Source organism: Cnephaeus nilssonii (assembly GCF_951640355.1).
Source record: "Cnephaeus nilssonii genome assembly, chromosome: 17".
Lineage (NCBI taxonomy): Eukaryota > Metazoa > Chordata > Mammalia > Chiroptera > Vespertilionidae > Cnephaeus > Cnephaeus nilssonii.
In genome coordinates, this window is record NC_137088.1 from 21,355,665 (window position 1) to 21,382,485 (window position 26,821).

Here is a 26,821-nt window from a genome sequence, read left to right on the forward strand (position 1 = left end):
ATATATATATATATATATATATATATATATATATATATACACACACACACACACACACACACACACACATACATACACACACTAGAAGCCCGGTGCACGAAATTCGTGCACAGCGGGGGGTTGTCCCTCAGCCCAGCCTGTACCCTCTCCAATCTGGGACCCCTGGAGGGATGTCCGACTGCCCAGGATCGGGCCTAAACGGGCAGTCGGACATCCCTCTCACAATCCAGGACTTCCGGCTCCCAACTGCTTGCCTGCCTGCCTTCCTGATTGCCCCTAACCGCTTCTGCCTGCCAGCCTGATCACGCCCTAACCACTCCGCTGCCAGCCTGGTTGATGCTTAACTGCTCCCCTGCCAGCCTGTTTGCCCCCAACTTCCCTCCTCTGCCAGCCTGGTCACCCCTAACTGCCCTCTCCTGCAGGGTTGATCACCTCCAACTGCCCTCCCTTGCAGGCCTGGTCCCTCACAACTGCCCTCCCTTGCAGGCCGGGTGCCTCCCAACTGCCCTCTCCTGCTGGCCATCTTGTGGTGGCCATCTTGTGTCCATATGGGGGCAGGATCTTTGACCACATGGGGGCAGACATATTTTGTGTTGCAGTGATGATCAATCTGTATATTACTCTTTTATTAGATAGGATAGAGGCCTGGTACAGGGGTGGGGGCCAGCTGGTTTGCCCTGAAGGGTGTCACAGATAAGGGTGGGGGTTCCCTTGGGGTGTGGGGCGGCCTGAGCGAGGGGCCTGTGGTGGTTTGCAGGCCGGCCACACCCCCTGGCAACCCAAGGGGAGGCCCTGGTATCTGGAATTTATTTTCCTTCTACAATTGAAACTTTGTAGCCTGGGGCGGAACCAAGCCTGCTGCTCCCTCCTGGTGGCAGCCATTTCTGTGGCAGTTAATTCACCTTCTACAATTGAAACTTTGTAGCCTTAAGAGGTTGAGCCCGGCCAGGGTGTGCGGAAAGCTTTGCTTCCCCTGTTGCTGCCGGCAACCCTGGCCTGCTCTCTCAAGCTCCATTCTGCCGCCATTTGTTTGAATTTGTTTACCTTCTATAATTGAAACTTTGTAGCTTGAGTGGAGGCTTAGGCCTGCAACGGCTATTGAAAGCTTGGCTTCCTCTGTTACCTGGGAAACCTTGCTCTCTGTGGCTGTAGCCATCTTGGATTGGGGTTAATTTGCATACTCGCCCTGATTGGCTGGTGGGCGTGGCTTATGTAGCGGAGTGATGGTTAATTTGAATATTGCCATTTTATTAGAGAGGATATATATATAAAGGGAGTGGAGACAGGACAACATTTATAGTTTAAATTTTTCAAGATAGGAAGTTGAGGGAGGAGAAATGACTTGAACTGTGTGAGATTATTAGTAAGTTTCCCTGTGATGTGATATTCATCAAGGGGAAATCACCTCTCCAACTAGCCTTTCCTACCCTTCCTACCCTGACCGCCAAGTTAAATGCAAACCAGGGTAGCATAGCATGCTAATTCTCAGCGATTCTATCCCCATTTTGGACAGCTAGAGTGGCTAGGAGAGCAGAAGAGGTCTACCAGCTGACTGCCAGGTTTACCCCACTGACCTCTGGTCCAACCATCATTGCAGGGTCCGTGATGGTAGACATGACCTCGTGGATTAATTCCATTGGAATATCCCCCATAACTCGGGGTTTCTTGGCCTCCTCCAAAACATGAGAGTCATTCATTTTCCTCTTTTCTCCTGTGATGATCGAAATAAAAGGGGGAAACAATGGGTTATTTTAAACACAAAGCAGATAACATATGTTGACCAATCCAACCAATTATCTAATAACACTAATAGGTATGAAAGTCAAATCTCCATTTACCCAGAGAAGAGGTGGCAGTGAAAGGTGGAAAAAGCAGGAAGAAGGTCACAATTACTGCCAACCATAGACCCATTCTGAACACTTTCTATTTTCTATGATAATTTTTAAATTGATATATGAGTTATTAAAGCATTCATTACTTCATTTGTAAATGCAAGGAATTACGCTAGTTATCATTCATTATTAATCTCTAATTTAGTCCCTTTGTGGTCAGAGAACATACATAGTCCATGTAATAATAAAATAGCAAAAAATTTTGAAACTTGCTTTATGGCCTAAAACACGACCAATTATTTATAAATGCAGTGTCTTCTTGAAATAAATGTGTATTTTCCAATTTTTAAGAGCAATGATCTCTATATTGTCCATTAGATTAAGTTTGTTGATCATGTTTTCAGGACTCCTATATTGTTATTGACAGTTTTGTCTGCTTGATCTATGAATTATTCAGAGATGTTTCTTTGTTTTCAACTATTGGTTGATTTATTTCTCCTTGTAGTTCTGTTAATTCTCTCCTATATGTATGTATATATGTATTTGTATATATGTGTGTATGTATATTATGCCTGTATATATTTGAAATATACTAGTGCAATGGTGTAGATTTTTTTGGCTGGTAAATTTAATTTTTTCATTCTTTGTCTCTCACAATGCTTTTTTGCCTTAAAATGATGGCTGACAAAGTGAGGAGGGCCATTCTCAACGTGTCACATGCTGGGAAAGGCCAGGCAAAGACAAGGAAAACTTTCTCCCATTTTCCTTATTAGAGTGTATGGTGTCTTTTTGTTTTGTTTTTTTCTACTATCATATGTGCAGGGTTTTGGTGTGTTTTTTTTTCTGTCATAGTATGTACTTATTTTTATGTACAAATTAAAATTTTCCTGTGATGTGACATTCATCAGTATTAAAATATTTTTAAAATTTATATGTTCTAATCTAATTGATTTGTCAGGAGTGAATCCCACTAAGCACATCTCCATATAGTAATCTCACTATCTTTAGTTAAAAAGGAAAAGAGCAATGTCAAGTATCTTGTCCAAAGGAGCGCAGCCACCAACCAGGCAACACACAGAATAAGTGAGCTATTGTAATAACCTAGATGCCCAGTGCACAAAATCTGTGCGGGGGGGGGGGGGGTACCTTAGCCCGGCCTGCACCCTCTCCAATCCAGGACCCCTTGGAGGATGTCCAACTGCCCTCCCCTGCTGGCCTGATCGCCCCTAACCACCTCTGCCTCAGCCCCGCCACCGTGGCTTAGTCCAGAAGGATGTCAGAAGATGTCCGGTATAATTAGCATATTACCCTTTTATTAGTATAGATGATTATAGTTTTGTTTTAAGGCTCTGCATTTTGGGTTGATGTGTTACACAGAAATAACTACCCAATACAGCTCAAAGTCATTTCCAGCCATCAAAATCCTGGACATGAACAATCTGTAGTTGGTCTAAGTCTACCTCTGGAACTTCTCATATTACAAAAGAACTTCTAGGGCAAATCACAGCCCTCTATTGTGCCCCTAAGTGCCTACCTGGGTTTGCCTCAAGCCCAGACGAGCCTTTGCCAGAAGGACTGCTGCTCCCTCCATTCGGCTGCTCAAGGGAAGATGAGTTTGAAGTGTATGAAATCGTCCCAGCCACAGGAGGTGGACTGATGACTGCCAAGAAAAGAAAAGGAAGGTATTAGATGACTCTTTTCTTGGGCAATGAGGAACCAAGTGCACATGAGACCATCCCATTCCTGCCCAACACCACAAAAAAGTCATCTTTAAAATAAAAGAAATAGGGTCAATGTGAGCATGATAATAAAGACAGTAATGGATTATAACCCACTGAATAGAATAGAAATATCTGAGTCCATATTGATAAAATCCTAAATGAACAGACAAATAAGTGGGGAGAAGGTAAAGCTCTTCCTTACAGACGAATGCCAACAAATAAATAAGGAAGAAATGATGGCAGCCAGCATATAATAATTGATTCAGGGAGAATCATCTGTGCAGGCTAAACCTTATGAGTACAATTATGATGAAGATAGGATAATTTCTAAGTATCTCCCCACAAAAGTACTTTTTTTATTACAAAAGAAAAATGGCAGCATTGCAGTGGAGAAACCTTGTAAATATCACCTACAAACTTGAATGCCAACAATAATGAGAGAGGCCAACATTATGTACCTCCTGATATGAGGCAAAATTGCCATAAACCACATCATTGAGATAAGAGGCAAAAATGGACAATAGCCTGTAGATTAAACATTAAGGTGTAACCTTGCATCAAGGTTAAAGTTCCTTACTTTGATAACTAGACTCGTTAAGTAAGAGGATGGCCTTGTTCTTGGAAGATACCCACTGAAGTCAGTAAGGAGGCATGATGTTTGCAACTTTCAAATAGTTTAAAAAATCACAGATAGATAGTTAGATAGATAAATAGATAGATAGACAGACAGAAATACAGATAGATACAGAAACAGAGAGAGAGAAAGAGAGAGAGAGAGAGAGAGAGAGAGAGAGGAGGGATGATAAAGCAAATGTGGCATAATTTTAACAATCAATGCATCTGGGTAAAGTATACACAATTTACAAAATTTTTGTTCTATTCTTGTAACTTTTCTGTACTTTTGAGACTATTTCCAAAAAAAAACCTTATTTTTAAAGCCTTTGTAAGGAGTAGGATGTTGCTCTGCTGATTGGCTGCTGATGAGGGATACAGACATTTTCAGTGACTCTGATCACATATAGGACCGAGCACAGCAATGCAGGCAGATGTCCAGAGAGAATGTTCATCTAAGTTTCAAGGCACCACAGTTCAGTGATGGAATGAGTAACCCAAGCAACAGAGAGACACCAGTCCACAGCACCCTCAACTGAACAGCAGTATGTATGCAAAGACTCAAGAATATACTGAAGTGCCAGGCTACATGGTGTTCCTTCCAGCACACAGGCCCCCTGACTTTCAAAGTACACTGGAGTGGTGCTACGCCAAGAGGAAGCTCTGATGATTCTGCAGACATCTGAGTACCTTGCAAACCTTCAGAGCCATCGTTATGAATGGCATTTATCACACTTGCATAGATGTGCAGACGTGCCAATTAAGGCGATGATTGCACTCTTCTTTCCCCAAAGAGAACACACTGCAATTAAAGCAGAACAGGAGAAGACAGCCTGGTTCTGACGGCTCCGGGTAATGCTGAAGAGTACAATTCAGCTTAACTGGGTTACAACCTTAGCCACAGGAACAGCCACGTCATTCCCAGAGGGATAGAGACAACCTCTGCCTGTTCCGTCCTGTGCTATGATAGATAATTTGCTGGAAATGGAACAGAGCAGGTAGTGTTTTGAGCAGACAAGGGTCAGGGGGACTTTTGAGCAGGGAGGGTCTCTCCGGAAGGCCCTCCACAAAGGAGCCAAGTTGACCCTGCTGAATAGCTTTGGTGTCCCCCTACCGGAAGGAGGAAACTGTGTTCTTCCCTCATTCCCCCCACAAGCATTGGCCTGCACATTCGCAACGCACAGCCAAGTAGCGGGATGTCGTGGTCAGAGCACTGGCTCATAATGCAGTCTGGTGTTTAGGAATTAGCCAGACCCGAGGGGAAAAACCCAGTTCTATCACTTAACGACATCTGACCTTGGGCAACTCTCATCTATATAAAGGGGATAATAATATCAACTTCCCAGGCTTTGTGCTAAGGCTTAAAGACATGATGCAAACTTCACAGGCAAGCACTTTATGGAAATATTGGTTATTGTTATTGTGGCAAAACTGGGTCCCTGACCATCCAGGGTCACGCTCATAGAAAAGACCTACAGAAAAAAAGTGGGCCTCAGAGAGCATGCGGTAAGCATGTACAAGCATGTATGGCACCGTTATTCTCAAATATTGCTGCACATCAGAATCACCTGGGGAGCTTTTAAAATGTCCAGGCCACACCCTAGGCAAATTACACTGCACACTCTTGGGAAGGGACTCAGAAGTTAGAATTATTTTAAATCACCATGGGTGATGCCTTGTGCAGCCAAGTTTGAGAACCAAGGATAGGATATACTCTAGGTTCTGTGAAAGTGGGGAAGAAAGGAGATCCAGTCCTGGATAGAAGGCACAGGAAGCATTAGGAAGGGGTTTGCAGAGAGATGCCATTTGCAATCTAGCAGAGATAAAGAAAGCAATACCGAGGACGTGCCCAGTCACCACAGAGAACGCCCCAGGAAATGCAGCTCTGGAGGGAGCATGTAATAGGCACAGGTAGACCCCAAAGCTCTACAGGTTTTGGACCAGAGAAAGATGAGACCACATTCTATGACCTAAGGTAAAAAAAAAAAAAAAAAAAATATATATATATATATATATATATATATATATATATATATATATGCAAAGATGTTTTTGGTAACAAGAATGCAAACAGGACGGGTTTGACCCAAAACAAAATACCTCATTCTTTAAGTATTCTGCTTTGAATTTAAGTATATTTATACTCAAACTTGGGCTCTAGGTGAAAAAACACACACACATCCACTTTTAACCACCTTCTCAAATGTGTGAATCTGAGTAAAAGAAGCCAGACTCAAAAAGTTATGTACTATGTGACCATTCATATGACCTTCTAGAAAAGACACACAAAAAACTATAGGAAAAGAAAAACCTGTGGTAGCCAGTGCTGGGGGTATGACAATGAATGGACTACATAGAGTACAACAGAATTTTCTGGGTGATGCAACTATTCTATATCCTGATGATTACACAACGATATGTATTTGTCAAAATTCACAGAACCATTTACTAAAAAGGGTGACTTGTTTATTTACTTTTTCTTTTTTAATCCTCATCCAACAACATGCTTAGAGAGAGGAACAGGGTGGGTGAAAGAGACAGACAGACAGACAGACATCTATGTGAGAGAGAAACATCGATCAGTTGCCTTTCGTAGGTGCCCTGACCAGGGATAGAACCTGCAACCAAGGTCTGTGCCCTGATCGGGAATCGGACTGGCAATCTTTGGGTGCCCAGGATGACACTCAACCAGCTGAGCCACTTGGCTGGGCAAAAAAAGGTGGCTCTTATTGCACATAAAATTATTTTTGGAAAAAACCAGCAAGAGTAAAATTAACTTTCCTGGAAGCAATACTCACCAGTCCCCACACTACACATTGAGCTAGAGCTGCTAAAATCTCTAACGTCAAAATTCTGCATTCTGCCTTTCCCCATGGCCACATATCAATGACTACTTTGGCACCTCCTGTCAAACTTCTTTAAATCCTCCTAGTATCGAAGGCAGGAATTCAGATCCTCTCTCTGGAATCAGCCTGACTCCACAAGTCACATGTCATCCATCCTCGCAAAATGCCAGGTGATGCCACTGGCTGAGCCAAGGCAATGGCAAGGATGTCCTGGCCCCACTGGGAAGTTCTTCATGTCCTGAGACTCAAGACCGCTGTCTTCACTCATCCTGACAGTAACTTGATACACAAAGCAGACATCATGGATTCAGAAACCAGGCTGAAACTTGATTCCTGGGCATATCAGGCCGTTGATGGAGACTATGAGTGTCTTTAGAAAGAGCCAGGAGTGGCCTACAGGGCCGAGCTGCCTGGTATTTTACACGCACCCCCACCCACCCCCCGCCGCCTAAAATTGTAATGTGCACGCTAAGCAAACCCAATAGTAGGAGCAGTAGTTGTTTTCACTGATTTGCACCTGCTCTCCTCATTAATAGAGATGCAGATGCAAAATCTGCTGGCTCCTGTCTTCAATTTCTTGATGAAAAACACAAATAAATGCAGCGTGAGCTGAAAAGTAACACTTCCTGATTGTTCTCTGAATGCTGAAAAGAAAAAAAAATATTTTTTTTTTACCTGTTTGGATCCCTAGCTGGCTGGTTCTGGAAGAGGCCGACAGAAAGTCCTGATCCCAGATAGGAGAGTTTTGACTATAAACTTCTTCTTCTAACATGGACAGAAACCTAGACACAAGAGTAAGAACAATAGTAAAATCAAAAACAAATATACTGCCAGAGGGACAGAAGCGCTAGCCCTCTATGGCAACCACCTGAACATCAGCATCGCACAATCAACTCAGAGATAGGCTGGTAAATTACGACTCAAATGATGATTATTAGTTGGACGGTGCTGGCATATTTAAACACAGAAATCCATTTCTACAAATTTATTTTCTTGGACTCTGCATAGACTGAGTCTTAGCAAGGCCTCAGTCCCGCAGGCAGCTGTCATTATCAGTCATAACCGTAACAAAAGTTGCTAACATTTATCGAGTGCTTGCTATGTGCCTGCACTGTTCTAACTTCTTGAATCCTCACTGTCGACTCCATGAGTAAAATACTTTACTTTTATTTATCCCACACACATATAGCTCTTACTCTGACTCACCTGATTCTCATAACCTTACAGATGAAAGAACTTAAGAGCAGAGAGAGGTTAACTCACTGGTACAAAGTCCCACAACTAGTAAATTCAGGACCAAGAGTGAACCAGTGATTAATTACCAACTTATACTTCCTGTCATGGTATAAACCAAATGGATCTCAAGTTTTGGGGGCCCACAGAAATTACCTGGAGACCTTGTCTGAAATACAGCTACCCAAACCCCACCTAGACTTACTGAATCCGAGACTGTGAGAATGGGCCTTGGGGAACTACATTCTGGTTGAGTACCTTAGACAATTCTTACGTACATCAAAACTGAAGAACTGCAGTTAAAACACCAACACAAATCTACACTTCTGGCACTGGAATGTCTTCCTGCAGGCCACTTGTAAAGCACATGCATTCTAGTGGAAGAACATAGAATACTTGGCCGAGAGCTTGGGTTCTAGAATCCACTTACGAAACTCACCACTTACTATTGGTAGGATCTCGAAACAAGTTCTTAACTCTCATCTTTCCTAGTTTTCTTTTTTATAAAATGGAAATACCAACAATAGTTCCTGCATAGGGTGGTCATGAGGGATAAGCTAATGTTTATGCCTAAAATGGCATCTGATCCCTAGTAAGTGCTCCATTCATTCAACAAATATCGATTGTTCCCCTTCTATGTGCCAGGCACTGGGTTAGGTGCTGGAAGGACAGGATGAACAAAACAACCACGTGCCCTCATGAAGTGTAATGGTGTATTAAAGGTCAGCTCGTATAAGCCATCTGTGTCCCTCTGCTGAAACTGTAAAATCCAAAAACCCCTAAAAAAGGTTTTCCGTGACCCATTTGGCAACAAAATCTGACCTTACCATACATAAGACTATTTATAGTCTTTATAATTATAAACGATTTAATTTGAGGGAATTAACCTCAGCCCTAGAGCTGTGGCATACAGCACATGTGTTATATTAATTACCTTTATAAAATGTTTAAACTTTTGAGTTGTAAAACTTACCTAGTACTACGATTTTAGATAACTGATCAAAGACCTGTTCTGGTCATCATCATCATCAACAACATCATCATCACTATAACTAAAGTACCAGTATTCTTCTCATGTATCAATGCCTGCAAGATTTTAGACGGTTTCAGGAGAGAGGGAGGTTGGTTTCTTGGAAGTGAAAACAGGTAGGAAAAGGTCCTGGGGGAGAGGGGAGGGGGAGGGGAGGATGGGAGGGAGTGTCTTCTGACTTGCTGCTCATAGAAGATTGACAAACAAGCTACCATCTGAGTGAATACCTAGCCTCACTCGATGGTGTAATTCATGAGTCACTTCTTGCTAAGCAAGCCACCGTGAAGGCATGTTTTAAAACACTTCAGTATATTTCTTACCACACACATTAAGACAGACAGCCACAGGAGCTAAATTCCTTACTAAGATCACTTGTGATCTCGCAGAGGAGAGGAGGTTCCTGATTCTTTTCCCCTTTTCCTAAGCAGACCTGCCTTCCCCTCACACCGCCCTCAAGATTTCCCAACTGCCCTGTCACAGAAGTAAATCCCCTTTCTTTTTCTGGGCTCCTTCTTTGTTCAGTAATTATACGATCAGCACACTCTTCACAAAGCTGGGCACAGACTCACCAAAGAAAAATGCCATTAACTTAGGGAAATAATTACAGGTGTGTTATATATGTACACACATATGTAGTTATTTCATTATAATAAAAAAACAGTTTCGTATAATGACACAGGAAAGTGCTTGTTTTATAAACACAGGAACACAAAATTGTATGGAGAGTAAAAGAACACAATACATGGACAATATATAGAAATATCGAAAAGCCCTGATGATAGGGGCTGTGGCTGAAGTTTTGCTTCTTAACCGAGTTTTCATCAATATCACTTTTAGAATGAAATATAGATACTAAACCTTTTTGACAACAACCTTGTAAGCAGGTCGATGGGGGGAAAGTCACAAGGTAAAGCCAAGTGGGAGAAAGGGCAGCATATGAAGAGGAGGCAGGCAAGGATGAAGAGCCTGAAAATGCCTCTGAGAACCACGTGACCTCCCTGGGTGGTATGGAGGGGCTACAGCTCTCACTTGGCGACGGTGCCCAAGACTCAACCAGCACCTCAGGCTTCAACACATGTGTGACTCTGCTGCCAAACCTGTAGGTATAAATGCCTAACAGCCTCAAATGTTGTCCTAGTCCATGAATAGAGATTTAAAAGGAGAAGAGGGTGGTAGTTTTACCCTACCATTAGTAAAAGAGAAGAAAAAGCAGCATTGATTAGCTCAATAGCATGAGCATGCCAGAACTTTGGGCTGAAGGAACAAAACACCCTATAATTAGCAAATATCTGCAAGAAGCGAAATGCATTTGCTATGGGGGGAAAATTGTTACTAAGCAAGGTAATTAAAATTTCTCTTTAAGCACCATCAACGGTGGGGGGCGGGGGGGGGGGATCCTCTTTGTCCCTTAGCTTAGAGACCAAATGACAACTATAATTTGAAGACATAAAATGCTGCTTCTGTAGCAAATGTAACAGAGACATTGGTAAGACGATTGCTTTAAGCTCTAAGGAGAGGCGCTTAGACTAGTTAAAAGGCAGCCACTGACAGAGATGAGCATGCCCAGAGTTCATAAACCATTGAGGGGCAACACCCACACTGCAGATTAAATGCTTCTGAATCTCCCCCTCTGGAGGAAGCCAAATTGTTCATGTCATGCCTCATTCTCAGCTGCCAGTTTCCTCAAAAAGAAAAAAAAAAAGACTGAAAATCAGGATGCTAGGAGCTACGTGTGAATGTTAGATGTTCAGCAAAATCTCATCAGATTCACCCAAGACATCCTTTACCTAGGGCAGTGGTCGGCAAACCGCGGCTCGAGAGCCACATGTGGCTCTTTGGCCCCTTGAGTGTGGCTCTTCCACAAAATACCACGTGCGGGCGCGCACGTACAGTGCGACTGAAACTTCATGGCCCATGCGCAGAAGTCGGTTTTCGGCCTGAGCGAGTCTATTTTGAAGAAGTGGCCTTAGAACACTCAAGGGGCCTAAGAGCCGCATGTGGCTCGCGAGCCGCGGTTTGCCGACCACTGACCTAGGGCTTAGGAATTGTCTTAAGAAACAAAGAAATTTCCCATCAATTTCTACCTGAAAACCATTGTTGTTGCTGTTTTGGACCTAACTTATTGTTTAAAAGGATCTTTCCTAAGGCGCAACCTGGGTAATCCAGTAATAGTAACCTAATCATAAAAAAACCCAGTTTCGCAACTTTGGCCAAACTCTACACCAGCAGTTCTCAATAGTGTAGAGAAGGAAGGCTCCATCATACCTAGAAAGCCTCTTCACGTGGTAACTCACAGGATAACTTCCCTCCCGCCAAGCGCTGCTGTAGGCAGACTGACACCCACAAAACGAACCGCCTGCTCCTGTCTTGCTGTCATTGCTCCATGACAAGCCACCCGCCGCACACCCAGCCCTTCTCACCAGCAGCCAGTCTCTGAGCTGAAATATCTGGTCCTCAGACGGGAAAATGCATTTCCCAGGTCTTTAACACACTGCCTTCGTTTGAAAAAATATTTAAGTGATGATTCCTGTGTTGGAGCTCTGGCAGGTGCGGGAAGCAAGGTGCACAAGAGTGTGTATATTCTACATGAAACTGAGCGTGGAGGCACCAAGATCATTGTGAAGGAGACCCCCCTTTTCCTGTCCAGCGCCACCCTTAGGGTCTAGTTTACAAAGGGCGGGGGGCAGGCCCACTGTAGCGGAGGCAGGAGGCATTCAGCAGTCTTAGAAAGGGTGGGGGAGCTAGGATGGAAAAAAAAAAAAAAAAACAGCCGCTTGAGCTCTCTTGCACCACTTCTGAGTAGATGGAAACTGCTTCTACACACTACCCTCCCCCCTCCGTCCCCCTCTAGCTTCCTGGCAGCTGACTTCACACAAAAAAGCACCACCCCATTCTATGAAGCTCAGAGACAAGGACACCCAGGTGGGATGAGGTGGGGCTAAGGGAGGTATGACTGCAGCCAACACAAACTCAGGCGAATAATAGAGGGACTGCGCAATCCCCAAGAGAACGCGGGGAGGGGGGCCGAGGAGAGGGTCCCTTTGTCCCTGCTCCCCGGAAGCTTTTCCCCGTCATTCCTGATCTCGTTATGGATGCAGGCTTTGGCAGGTATCTATCAGCTCCAAGCCCCCAGACGAAACGAAGACTTGCAAGGGTGCCCCCCTTACTTTGGGAAATGGGTGAGGATTAGAGTTCGTTTCTCCAGTGGCAATTTGTCTTTTTCCTGTCTGGCTTGTTCCAGGAGCTGCCGTCTCATGACGGTGAAGACCGAGCGAAGCAGTGTTCTCCCAAACACCTGGGTGGTTTCATACCGAGGTAGACTGTCGCAGAACTGCGGCACGTTGCAATAGCACAGCCACCTGTGACGAGAGGGGACAAGCACCATCAATGTCTCTTAAACCCCCAGATCAGCTGAGATATCCAATCACGGTTATTCTCAAACCATTCACCGCAGCGGAAGACACTGGGGCTGCGATGACAAGCAATGGCATCACCACCAGCTGGTGAAACTTACGAATAAGATTAGCTTGCCCTTATACCACCACTTGGGTCCAATTTACAAAAATTGTTCCATTCTGTAGTACTCTGCAGCGAGTCCTGTGGTCAGACAGCCTGGGATCAGCTCCCTCCTTTGTCACTTAACTGGTTGCATGACTTTGGAAACTTAATTACGCTCTCAAGTCTCCATTTCCTTACCTGTAAAACGGGGACAGCGATGCCCACGTCACTGGGTTGTTATGAGCATTTATATGGGCTACTGTGTGGAAAGTGCAATTAGAGTTTCTGGCACATAAACAGCAGTTTAGATGAAAGAAGAAATTACAGGGGAAGCTTCTGTGAAAGAATCAGATTTCCAATATCTAGTCCTCTGAATAAAATGTAAGATTTCTTTAAAATGCCTACCTAGCATGCAACATATCCCCCCACCCCCAGAAGCTTTGGTGGGAAGATAAAGATCTGCAAGACTGTTCACAACTCAAGTCAAAATGCAGGAAGTAATAAGCTTCCACCATCTGTTGCTTAGGTACATTTTCAATGACTCAGACTCAAGGTCAAAATCACGCTGGAGCATTGCACGAGGCTGGAGGAGTGCCCAGGCCCAGAGGGGAAACCAGGGGCTTTCTCCAGATCTGACCACAGTTCCGGGGTTCACTGGCTATGTAGGGCATACACTGCGGAAAGCACATGCAGCCCAGGGAAGCTATTCAAAATCAACCCTCTTTCTTTTTGATCTCCCAGAGCTGCAAAATCTCATTCCCAGGACCCAGCAACATTCGTGTACTGTGGGGGTCACAGAGGGCGGGCGGCCCCAGACCAGAGGAGGGTCAGAAACTTCACTGCAGATCCTTATTCCCTGGCAGCAGATCTAAACATCCTCTTCCAGGGCAGGCCTGCTTTCTAACAATTAAAATCTAGCCACCCTGCCGTGTCTTCCTGATCTCTTTAAAGTGAGGGGAAGACCTCGAATGTGCCCGAGCAGCTCCGGGAAGCTCCCCAGGAACTCTGAGCCCCTTACTAAAGAGTGGAATATTATTAATTTACTTGTGCTTACTGGCTTGTTTGTGTGTTTTTTCTTTCTTACTCTGTATTACTTCATATTTCCTGTGTGTGCGTGCGTGTGTGTGTGTGTGTGTGTGTGTGTGTGTGTGTGGTTTTTCATCTTTGGAAAAGAGAACTTTCATTAGTATTAGTCTGCCTGCTTATATTTAAAATTAACCTTAAGCCCTAGCCGGTTTGGCTCACTGGATAGAGCGTCAGTCTGGGGACTGAAGGGTCCCAGGTTCGATTCCAGTCAAGGGCAGGAACCTTGGTTGCAGGCACATCCCCAGTAGTGTGTGTGCAGGAGGCAGCTGATCGATGCTTCTCTCTCATCGATGTTTCTGACTCTCTATCCCTCTCCCTTCCTCTCTGTAAAAAAATCAATAAAATATATTTTTAAAAAATAAAATAAAATTAACCTTAAAACCCTGCTATCTTTTATAATCTTCACTCAACTTTTCTGTCTTAATAATTTGTACTGAAATGTCATTTTTTACAATTACAATGCCAAAATGGGGATCTTAAGTGTTGTGTTGCATTTTGTCAAGTCAGAAACAGTGATCTTGGTGGGTGTAGTAGAAAAAAAAAAAAATCTGTCATAAAATCCTAACATGTTATCCAGAACTTACTAGGTCATTTCATCTTCCCAGGGTGGAGGAAGAGAGCATAGATTGTTATTATCTAGAAACATTTTTCCAATAATAAGTTTCCATTCATTCCCTTGAGTATGCTTTACAGACCTCAGTTTATACATGTTAGTTTACTTTGGCTTTTTTTTTTTTTTTTAAATATATTTTATTGATTTTTTACAGAGAGGAAGGGAGAGGGATAGAGAGCTAGGAACATCGATGAGAGAGAAACATCGACCAGCTGCCTCCTGCACACCCACCACTGGGGACGTGCCCGCAACCAATGTACATGCCCTTGACCGGAATCGAACCTGGGACCTTTTAGTCCGCAGACCGACGCTCTATCCACTGAGCCAAACCGGTTTCGGCTACTTTGGCTTTGTTTTTACCTCCAAGATGGGTCTTATTTTATAAATCTGTAAAGTGCACAGTATGATAAGACAAAGAGACCGAGTCTGAGTGTGTGGCGTTCTGGTGCCGTTTTAATAAATGACATGGGCATTGCATGTAGTGAGATGGAAAGAAGAAAATGGGAGTTTGGCCGAAACCGGTTTGGCTCAGTGGATAGAGCATCGGCCTGCGGACTCAAGGGTCCCGGGTTCGATTCTGGTCAAGGGCATGTGCCTTGGTTGCGGGCACATCCCCAGTGGGGGGGGTGCGGGAGGCGGCTGGTCGATGTTTCTCTCCCATCGATGTTTCTAGCTCTCTATCCCTCTCTCTTCCTCTCTGTAAAAAATCAATAAAAAATATAAAACAAAACAAAACAAAACAAAAAAAAACACAAAAACAGTGAATTTACTTTAAAAAAAAAAAGAAAGAATGAAAATGGGAGTTTGTGTGCCTAGTCTCTGCACACACTTTCCTCCAAAGACTTCACTGGAGAAAACGATTTTGCCCAAATGACTGCTTTTGGGTCTTCTAAACAGAAGTAAAAGGCAAGCTCATTCATTTTTGCATGCCTAATAGAGATGGCATGTGTATGCTATTTACTAATGATTCAAATAACTCAGATTTTTTTTTTTTTACAACATCATGATGCTTTGCAACTACCATGCTTTCTTTAACACATGACTAGACGTGGAGAGTTTGAGGGCAGGAGACCCTACTTAGTTGATAACTGAAAGCCCTAAGGTTTTCAGGATTTAAGTGGCCTCTCCCAATTCACCGGAACTCACGGCTGGTTACTATTTGAGTTCAGACTAGAAGCTATGTCTCCTATTCCCTAGTCCACTGTTCTTTCCATGCCTCTTGATAAATACTGTCCTATATGTACCTAATATTAATTATTAAATATAACTTAACATCAATATCAAATAGTTTCAACACAAAATATAGTTTTCTTTTATTAGGAACAGAAAATATAAGCCACTTAAGCAGTTCTGTTCAATCTACACATAAATTTCTACTGGATAAAATGTCAAGGGTTAGCTCTGTAATGACTGTAATCATTTTCTGAGCCCAGTCTTTTCTTTTCTTTTAAATATATTTTATTGATTTTTTACAGAGAGGAAGGGAGAGGGATAGAGTTAGAAACATCGATGAGAAACATCGATCGGCTGCCTCTTGTACAACCCCTACTGGGGATGTGCCCGCAACCAAGGTACATGCCCTTGACCGGAATCGAACCTGGGACCTTTCAGTCCGCAGGCCGACGCTCTATCCACTGAGCCAAACCGGTTTCGGCTGAGCCCAGTCTTTTCCACAGAAAATCCTAGTTCCCCCATTTTCATGCTGCTGGGAGCTCCAGAAGTTTTCAGCCCCTCTGTTCTAATCGCAGCAATTGCTGTAAATTATATGCTGAGCCCGCGGTACAGGTCCTAAGGCTCGCTTACACATCAAGATAAAAAGTCTAGTGGTGCCTGCCGCCTGTAATATTACCCATTTTTTAGGAGATTGGTATCAGTGAGACACCATGTCACAGTGGTGTGTGGTTTTTTTTCAGTTCCCAAGTAGTCATGACAGTGAGGTTGAGTCTGAAGCAACTGTTCTCATAATTTTCGCAGGTTGTCTCTAACTTCCCTTTCTTTGTCAACATGGCGTGATGATGGGGAAGCGGGGGGAGGTGTTATCTGCCTTCATTTCCTTATTTATTATTAACAGAGACTCTTGGTCTACATTCTACCTAGAAATCAGCAGGTTTCAGAACTCATCGGGGCGTATTCATTTCAGTCTCTCGGCGGTTTCTCTCCATCGCTGTTGGACTCCACTCCTCTGCCTGAGCTGTTGGCTCAGGATGCTGGGCTGGAGAGGACCCTGCTGCTGTCTTTCTCCTCATCACCTTAGTTTCTAAAGTGATACTCCAATAAGCGCACTCATTCCACTGTACGTGCTCTAGCTTAAGAATTCCATGTTGGCGGGGACTGACTGAGTTTTAGGCAACAGCATGTGTGGGAGGAAATCGATGACTAGCATCTTTCCAGCACCTGTTCTGAGTGCCAGAAACTACGCACAAACCACTCACAGCACGTCTGACACTTGGACAGTGATCTTGGTGGGTGTAGATCAAGGAGGTGAAGTGACTGGTCTAAAGCACCCAAAACCAGGAAGAAATGGAGCCATGATTCAAACCCATCCCTCATCCCAAGCTTAATTTCTATTTTTACTACTCCTTAAGTATTCCTAAATTCTACCCATTTCTTGGTAAATCCTAAGTGCTAATAGTGTTTATATTCTGCTTTCTAAAATACTGTAATATCATCCATGCTACTTCACCTTTAATTCTCCTTCTTGATGAAACAATCTTTCCTCTCTTAAGAGTGGCAAATACTTTCAGGGGTTCGGCGCTGACAAACATTCAGCTTTGTCAATCATCCACAGATGAGGTTAGAAAATATTCATGTTTTAGAAATTTATTATCTCAACTCTTATTTTAAACAACAATTACAACAAATAGAGGAATTGTTGTTAATGTAAAATTCTGAAATGGAGGTACAGATATGAAGATTTAATTTAAAAATTGACTGTGATGAAATCTGTAATCCCTCTAAAAGTCAATAATTAGGAGAAAATACTTTATAATTCAAACTGTATATACTGTAAAAGGGGGGAAGTAAGGGGAAAGGCGTATTTATCTTGAAATCAGGCCAGTTATCAGAAAGCAAGGCTTATATTAAATTATATCCATTCCTGCATGTCATCTGCTATTACAGAAAATAATCTGGGACAAGGGGTCTTTACAGGCTATCGAAAAACACTCTGTACTTTAAGTCAGAAACACATATATGCTCCATAATATCCTCTGAAGCAAGCTTGCTGTGCCTATAAAAATCAATGGCAAAAGGTCTAAAAAGGTGAATAGAGTGGATAATCCAAGTCACCTTCTTACTTTAATGAAAACAAATGTAGGTTATTCTATTTTGTATGGCCCATGTTTAAGATTTTTAAAGGCAATTTTATTATTTTGCAGATCATAAGCAATAAAAATAAATTCCCACTTTAGAAAAAAATGTGCAAAAGAATACTGGCAGAGTTTGATGCCAAAAAATAGGGAAATGGTTAAATAAATTATGGTACATCAACTCAACGGACTGTAATATAACCAGTATAATGTGTGAGATGATGTTAGGTGGGGAGACAAAAGGATGAAAACTCGGTCTTTCCTTTTATTCTAACAAATATGAAATATTTACGTAAAGGGGCAAAGACTGGAAGACAATATATTTAATGATATTAGTTCTGTCATGATGCTGGGACTAGGGTGATCTTTCCTTCTTTAAAAAAATTCTTTAGCTCTATTATATTCATGGTATGGTCATTGCTATTTTTTTCCCCATTGATTTCAGATAGAAAAAGGGAGAGGGAGAGATAGAAACATTGATGACGAGAGAGAATCATTGATCAGCTGCCTCCTGCATGCCCCCAACCCGCAACCCAGGAATGTGCCCTGAAATATCATCATTGATGTTTCCATCCTTCTCTCCCTCTTCCTTCCTCTCTCTGAAACCAATTTAAAAAAATAAAATAAAATAAAAACATTAAAAGAAAAGTAGGAGTCTGGAGACATTCTCTCTGAGTTGATGTCACCATGATGACTGGACAGCCCTAGCTTGCAGAGACAAGTAGCCATTTTATGTCTCCAATGTGCTCTACAGGGCCCACAGGAAAAGAACTGGTCACCTGATTACCTTGTGTAGTTCTCTTTGTATCCAGAGATATCATCATTGGGAGATCGCAGCCTTCGTTGAGATGGTGCCTCCAGATGCCAATAGTTGATGCGGTTCAGGAACATTTTTGCCAACTCCACTATTGTCTGCCTTTCTTTGGATGGCAGGTGACTGAATTTGTACTGTACAAAGTTATTCACACCCTTAAAAGGAAGGAAGGCAATTTATTCACGTAACTGTGCAATCACACTAATTCTGAACACCCACAGAGTCAGCACCATAGATGGTGTCTTAGCAAAAGAAGACGTTTCTCTAGTCACAAAAATCTTCTTTTACCCTATTAGAAAAAAGGAATGCCCAGAGGGAATCGTGCCTCAGATCACAGCGAATGAAAAGTGACAAGACAGAGAGGCTGCGAGTTGCAATTCTACGCCTGCTGCAATCCTGACAGGTTAAAAAGAAAAGCAAAATCGCAGGCGGAAAAGGTCAAAACCCCTTCAACAATAAAATAGGACTGTTTTTGCAGAATTAATTCTTGCTGTACTCTCAACACAGTGGCTCACCTATAATGATGATCTTGGATAGATATGTTTTTGCCTTAGCAAAATTTTAATGAAAAGGCTACTAGTACACCTTCCATTGAATTTAAACTCCACTAGAATTTAAACTCTTTATTATCACTCTCAGTTTCAGAAAGCTAAAAAAAAAAAAAAAAACTAATTGAAAGTTAATGAGCTTTTTAAAAAAAAATCTGTGGATTAATTTAATCTTTTCGTAGAACACTCCCATTTACTCTAATGTCAAATAAAAGGACAATGAACTCTTATTTAATACAGTTTGGAGACAAAATTCCTTCTACTGAAAACTGACTGATAAAAATGCATTTATTTGTAAGGACTCTGATATCACCATGATCTTCTGTAATCATCCTCATCAAGAAATTCAGTCCAGGATGAGATTTAGTCAGCCGATCAGTGATAGGCTAAAAAAGTGATGCTGATGAAAGATAATGACAACACCTAACACAAAAAGTCTACACATGTCAACAGATTCCCTGAGTAAATTGACTTCCTTCCAGGAATCACAATGCAGCAGGAAGTCAATTTCTGGACATAAAAATCTCTTTACTGCATATTTTGCTGGACTTACAATGTTTTTCACATTGCTACTGAATTCCTTCACCTCAATAGTCTTTTTCAGACAGTGCCGAGCAAAAGGACAAAGACTCAATTTTTAAACATCAACAGCAAGGAAAAGCACATTTCATGTGTTTTTACGAACAACATGTTCTACTTAATTGTTTTCTTCCCCAAGCACACAGTGAATTCTGAGTACAGAGCAACCCTAAAAGACAAAAGCTAGATCATTTATTAAATTAAGTATTCACTTCTGAGCCAAAGGGTCCAAGACAGTTTCTACAGCCTTGGTGAATATCTCTAGATCAGGTATGGAGGACAGAAAAAGGACGTGAAAGGAAGATTCAAAGGCTTGTTCAACCTTAAAGCAGTAAGAAAGGGGCTTCTCTTCTTTCTTTTTACCTGTTCAATGCTGGGTTTTTCAAATGGGGGTTTCTTCTCCAAAGAACCTTCAACCACAGGTTTTCCTCTTTGTAAAATAGATTTTCTCAAGAGCTGCAAAGAAATCATTTTGAAAAATCAATCAAAGCCTCTCTGCCTGTCTGTCTGTCTCTCTCTCTCTCTCTCTCTCTCTCTCTCTCTCTCTCTCTCACACACACACACACACACACACACACACACACACACACACACACACACACAACCTTTGAAGGGAAGCCACCATATTCTATTTATCTCAACAACATGCAAATAAATCCTTAAATCAATGAAATGGGTGACTACCAGGTAACCCAAGTTTACCTTCACACCCATGGCCAGAGCTATGAGGAACTGGACACATTTCAGCTTCTGGGCATCCTAGAGCTCCCAGCAGTGGCCACCAGCCCCTCTATCCACTCCCTGTCCCCTCTCCCCACTCTGTTTCTGGCTTTCCACTGACCCAGAAGCCTGTGTACACCATGCAAACTTTGCACACGCCCATCTAGAACACTGCAGGTGGGCTGCCACTCCAGAGGGCCTTGTTTAAGCCCCTGGAAGGCTGAGGTCCATTTTGCACAAAGGAGGTGGGGGTGGGGTGGGGTGGGGTGGGGGTGGGGTGGCTGTAGCAGCTGTACGTCATCGGCATAATCTATGGGGCCCAGCCTCTTTGGGAAGGAATTTTGCAGGGCTCTCAACTGGCATCTCTCACTGTTGCGGTCTTTTTTCATTTCCTCTCCATCCACGGAATGCAGGCCAAGCATTCTGGCATCTCAATACCCACTAAACAAAACACTGCTCTTAATCCCTGCCCCTGGAATGTCAAGCCCTCCAAGAGCAAACAGCAGAGAGAAAGAGAACAGAGAGCCACTAATCAAGACCTGATTTAAAAATAAATTTAACATTGAAATTCTTTACCTTCCACCTTTGCTTGAATCTTCTGTGACCTTTACATGTGGGTCTGTTATGATATATGACCCTGAATCTATTTAAGTTACTTTTTGCCCTCCTCTCTCCACTTACTGCCTTTTCAACAGAAACAAAACAAGGCAATCATTCTCCCAGGGGTTAATGAAAATGAACCCCCACGGTTGAAGGTCACCATGTGTCCCCACTGGGTGTGTCCTACAAGGGCCCTGTAAATTATTAGGGTACATCATGTGTTGATCCTGAGGATGTATTATGTCCATCTTTACCAAGAAAAATGTGCAGTAAGTGATTTTAACAATATATATAAATTTTCCATGAAATTTAAATACAAATCATTCTGGTTGCCTACTTATTTTTATTTTTTTGCCCAGTGAAAATAAGACCATTTGGGAACTTAGCCCATTGGGGGTTTCAATTGAGAGATAAACTGATGGATTGGGGAGATGTTGAATCTCATTTCCTACAAAAGAATGAAGCTGGGATAAATGGGCATATAAACGACATTTAATAACAGCAGCAAGCATTTGCATCCTTAATTTTGCCAGGCACTCTTTGTAGTTCTTTGTATATATTTTCTAATTTAATAGCCACAGCAATCTTTTGATGTAGGTGCTATTATTGTTTGTATTTTACAGATAAGGAAATGGAGGGAAAATGACTTGCCCAAGGTCACATTTAGTAAGTGATGGGGGCTGGGTTTGAACCCAGATAGCTAGGCTCCAGAGCCCCATTCACAGACAGCTAGGATCCACTGAGCTTTAGAAAGCAGCTTTTCACCGAGTTTATTTTCAACATCTAAGACTGAAGGTTTTCTAATGCTACTAAAATACATAACACATTTTAATTTCATTATTGAGACATATAAGACACAGGTACTGCCTTTCAAAAGCTAAGGAAGGGTGATTTAGAACTTACTTTGCCCAAAGAATAATTGTGGGGGGAGGAGATGGGGGATAATACTGAATATTTTGGATTTGGTTCCTCAAGCAAATATATTTGCACTGTTGGAGATGAGGGAGGTAAAAAAGAGAGAGAAAATGTACTTCCAAGCAGAGCAGTGCTTTCCGGCCTATTTGGTTGGTTATAAACAGAATCGAGAGGAGGCTGACAGGATGGAAACGTTGATACCACCTTCACTTCCAACAGGGCAGCAGGGGACTGCCAGGGAGCTTAGTTCCAAGGCAAATAATAGCTGCAGTCAAGCAGGCGGTGTTTTTCTTCAACGAAGATCTTTTTCCAAAGAAGCTCTAAACAGTATGAACCTGCCAGGGTTCAATCTGATGACTCAGGCCTCACAGCCATGTCAACAAGCTGCCACCTGGAGTAGCCCAGTGCCTGCTGAAGGCTGTGGGGAATTCAGCTATTCATTCATATTCTCTCCCTCCCTTCCTCCCTCCCTCCCTCCCTCCCTTCCTCCCTCCCTCATCTTCTTCTCTCTCCTCCCAATTACCCTTTTTTAGTTAAAATCCCCAAATGACCCCAAAATTTAAAAATATAATTCTCCCTCCCACCATCCCCTATCTACCCCAAACACACTATTAGTTAATAAAAAGGGAGAAGGGAAAATGACATATCAAGTAAATTCAGACCCAAAAAAAAGCTATAGAAATTGGACACAAAATTTTCACTGAGATTCCTAGCAACCAAAGCAAAAGAGGGAACTCAATGGGAAATGTATCTGTCCTTCTCATATACAATGAAGCCCAGCACTCATTAGAAGAAGCAAGTGTGTCCTGGCTGTAAGCTCTGAGTGGAGTGTTTTGGTTTTTGTATTTGTTTTTAAAGATCCTTATAAAGGTTACACACTCACAACATAATTCAGCGGTCGCCAACCGGTGAGGTCCGAAAGGTTGGCGACCGCTGACATCATTAACAGTGCCTTCAATAACCGGTGTTTTTTAAAAATTCTTCCTCTGTCAGCCTTCTTTCTGAATCTATGTTTAGCAACCTGAAGTTTTTCTATCTGTTCCCACCATGAGTTTCCCTCCCACATCTGTCAGTCCTGACTGCAATCAGAAACCTGGGGGACATGTATCTGTGGAGCCGAGGCAGAGCCACGAAGAGGCAGCCATGGGGAGTGGTAGTGATCATCAGTGACTAGTGCCAACAAGACCCAGCGCACAGTGGTAAGATGCCTAAACAGATGTAGAAACTCGATTGCTCCCCTTGAAGCATAAGAGCCAAGGCGCTCGGGCCACCCTCTAACCCCATCCTCTCCCAGCCTCCCCTTGCCCACTGGGCTCCACACACTGGCCTCCTTGCTGCTCCCACATCACATCAAGCTCAGTGGGCGCACAGTCTACGTCCTGTTCTCTCCGACGTCTGGAAGGCTTTTCCCCCAGCCCCTCTCAGGGATGGCTCCTATCGCCCCATTTGCGTTTCCGCTCAGCCGCCATCTCAGAGAGGCCTTCGCTAACTGCCCTTCCTCACGACTGTATCCCCCCACCCACTACCATCCCTGCCATTCTGATTCCACTTACCCTACTTTGTTTCTCTTCACAGCACTTAGCACCACCTGCAAATATATTATTTACTTGTTGGTTGTCTGCCTCTTCTACGGAAATGTCAACTCCACGAGGGCAAAGGCTTTGTTTTGCCCACTGATCTATCCCTCATGCCTACATGAGTGCCATGCACAGAGCAGGTGTGCAGTAAACACTTGTTGGATGGATGGATGGATGGATGGATGGATGGATGTAAAGAAATCTGTAAGCATAAGCAAATAAAGGCATACACGTATAAAGGCTCTCAAGCAGAGTCATGTGTCTAACGTATATTGTGTCATGAAGAAACGCATGCTTCAGCAAACCCTGAGGGCAAAATGTATCATGAGCTGAGAGCCTTCCCACCCGTGACCTGGGGTACAGAAACTACGCACATTCAAACCATGAGAGAAAGAAGAAGAGCCTTTTAAAATGTTGAAATCGCACCTTGAATAGGTAGAAATAAACTTGTTTGGTGTCTGCATCCTCTTCCTTATGGACACAGGTAAAGAGATATTCCACATCCAACACTATTCCCAGGAGTCTGTTCATTTCTTCCTCTGACACATTCTCCAAGTGGGAAACGTGAGCAGCTTAAGACAAAGATCAAAGGAACATATGCGATAAGTTAGTTGGAAATCGCAAACCATCTTGACTTCAAAATGGAAGATTCTCTCTCACGAACCTTCCAGGACACCAATCCATTAGACTGCATGGTAAGTGGAGGATATTTCTGAACCCCGTAAGACCTAAGTCTTCTCACAAAACTGACTTGTAATTAAGAGACTGCCACCTTGTTGAGCCTTAGCCTCAAAAACGGACCAGTGGCTGTTTTCTAAGTCTGGTCGTGATGGTGCTAAATTCTTATATATTTCCATATAAGCAAATTATCCACCACATCAAGAGGGTTCTGTGGTCTTAGAGGTAGATCCAGGATTTGGGGGTCTATAGTTGAAGGTCATTAAAACTAAACTCCCTGAAAGTTTAGTTCTAGATCCTGTGAATAGTTAAGTGGGACAAGAATATCATATTAGTGTAAAGACTGAATGAAGGCCCTTTCCCTCAGCCTTTCTGAGACACACTGAAACCTCAGTCTCTGCAGCAAAGTTCCTAATGGAGCTTGAGATTCAACACCCTCCATGATCAAGCCTCCAAAACCACTTTTCCTACCCCTGTTGTATCATCTTATTATAGTTAAGTGACCTAACCATTGACATTCCTCTCTCCCATGCCTCTTGTCTACCCAAATGTAATCCATTTTTCAAGGTTATCTTATTTAATCCTCAATCCCATAAAGTAGGTTATCAGTAATCCCATTTTACAGCTGAGGAAACTGAGGCTCAGAGAGATTGAATGCTGTTTCATCCCAATGTCACTCAGCCAATAAGGAAGAACCAGGGTCTAAAAGGGAAGAATGTTGGACCCAAATTCTAAAGCACCCACAAATTTTTTATGATTAGTTGATTCACTTCAAGTCGTTTCCCACTTGAAAAGGCCATCTAGGTAAGCCATCCAATACTCACCCACTAGCCCTCGAGTTCCTGCGGGCCAGGATCATGTCTCTCATTTCTGTGTCCCCAGCACCTATCACTATGCTTGCCCCTTAATGGGCACGGTCCTCTTAGGTGTTGCTCTTGGTGTGCTGGTTTAAAATGCTTAGACATACACCCTGGCTCGTGTTTCTAATGGTTAGAGCATCAGCCCAAGCACCAAAGAGTCTGGTTTTATTCCAGGTCAAGAGCACGTACCTTGGTTGCAGGTTCAATCACGGCCCCCAATGGGGCATGTGCAGGAGGCAACCAATCAATGTATCTTTCACATTGATGTTTCTATCTCTCTCTCTCTCTTTCTCTCTCTCTCTCTCTCTTGCCCCCTTCCTCCCCTCCCTACTCCTTTCCCTTCCCTTTCCTTTCACTCTCTCTAAAAATCAATGGGGGGGAAATGTCTTCAGGTGAGGATTAACAAAAAAACAAAAAACAAAAAAGCTTAGACATAGAAGTGCTTGAGATGATCTAGAAAGACTAAATATGGACAAGAGTGATAGGCTTTTCCTTGACTTTTTAAAGGAAGGTGGAACTGAAGGTTATTGAGGAATACTTCAAGGTGTCACATGCGTCAGTCTACTCCAGGCACCTTGTCATTAAACCACAATCTCAATCGGGAGCCTGGGATAGAAAATGCTGGGAGTGCCCTACCCATAATCCCTTCCCTACTACTCCAGAGCACACCCCCTGGCTTCCTATCCCTGTACTAGTAATCAGCTCTGCCACCCTCTTGCCCCTCAAGAGCAGCCTTCAACCAAGACTAGAGAAGTTAGAGTATAAACTGCCCTCCCGCACCCCTCAGATGGAATAACTGTGAGGTAACCATTCTACACTGGCTCCCGCATTTTCCCCCAGACTTAAGCACCAGCTGCCCACAGTGAGAGCTGGCTTAGTAGCTCACCCTTTAGTGACCACCTTATCCTCCCTGTCTCACGTTTCCACTCCCCAACTTCATCCCAAATAAACTATTTGCACTCAAATCCTTGTCTTGCAGTCTGCTTCTGCAAGAACTTGAACTAAGATATTGGATCGAAAGCAACTTTAGAGCGTGAGGAGGATTAAATACCCAAGAGAGTGGGCCTTCAAAGGTCCATGAAGATTAATGAGGTTAAAATGACACGGGCAGAGGCCACCCAACTTAAGTTCCTTTCTAATGTGGAAAGTAATGGGAAGGCAGAGTGATGGGCCCAAGGTCACAGGCCATTGCTAATGAGCGTGCATGCGCACACACCTACGCGTACATGGATATGCATCTGTATAGAGCATTTTTTTAAGGTAAAAGGGAGGAGGGAAATTTTGGTGATCTGTCTGCCTAGGATACTGCAGAGAAACTCTAATAATGCATCTAAACCTGAAAATCCCAACAATGTATCATTACATTATCAAACAGAACAGGAGTAATAGACTGAAGTGTTTCTAAGAACATAAATAATTTACATCATGGAAAAATTACAAGTATATATGTGTGTAAACACGAAAACTACTATTAAAATCTATTTGTTTACACTTGACTATGCAATATGTGGCTTCCTCGCTTTCTAATGGAGGCCCGAAATTAGACTTCGGGCCTCCATTAGAGTTTTAAGTAGTGCATTTGCCAGGTCATTCTTTTCTGAAGAATAAAAAATTTCCCTTGAGGTCAGCCTGAAGCTTCTGGGACACAGGCCTCATTCTGAAGACAAGTAGGTCAAGATTTTTATGTCAGTTATTTACAGGAATAATTTTATTTTAACCTTTTGCACTCAGATGTCGAGTGTGACTCGACA

General features: G+C 42.9%; 1 protein-coding gene across 1 annotated transcript in view; it reads right to left on the bottom strand.

The window, feature by feature from the left end:
• Window positions 1-26,821, bottom strand: part of KAT2B (lysine acetyltransferase 2B) — an 88,533-nt gene that overhangs the window by 22,188 nt on the left and 39,524 nt on the right. The window contains exons 3-9 of the mRNA XM_079795320.1: window positions 23,959-24,104; window positions 20,084-20,176; window positions 18,567-18,748; window positions 12,442-12,633; window positions 7,687-7,793; window positions 3,367-3,492; window positions 1,575-1,711 (exon numbers count right to left, since the gene is read on the bottom strand). Coding sequence (XP_079651446.1) covers window positions 1,575-1,711; window positions 3,367-3,492; window positions 7,687-7,793; window positions 12,442-12,633; window positions 18,567-18,748; window positions 20,084-20,176; window positions 23,959-24,104 — 983 coding nt within the window. The remainder of the gene's footprint in view (window positions 1-1,574; window positions 1,712-3,366; window positions 3,493-7,686; window positions 7,794-12,441; window positions 12,634-18,566; window positions 18,749-20,083; window positions 20,177-23,958; window positions 24,105-26,821) is intronic.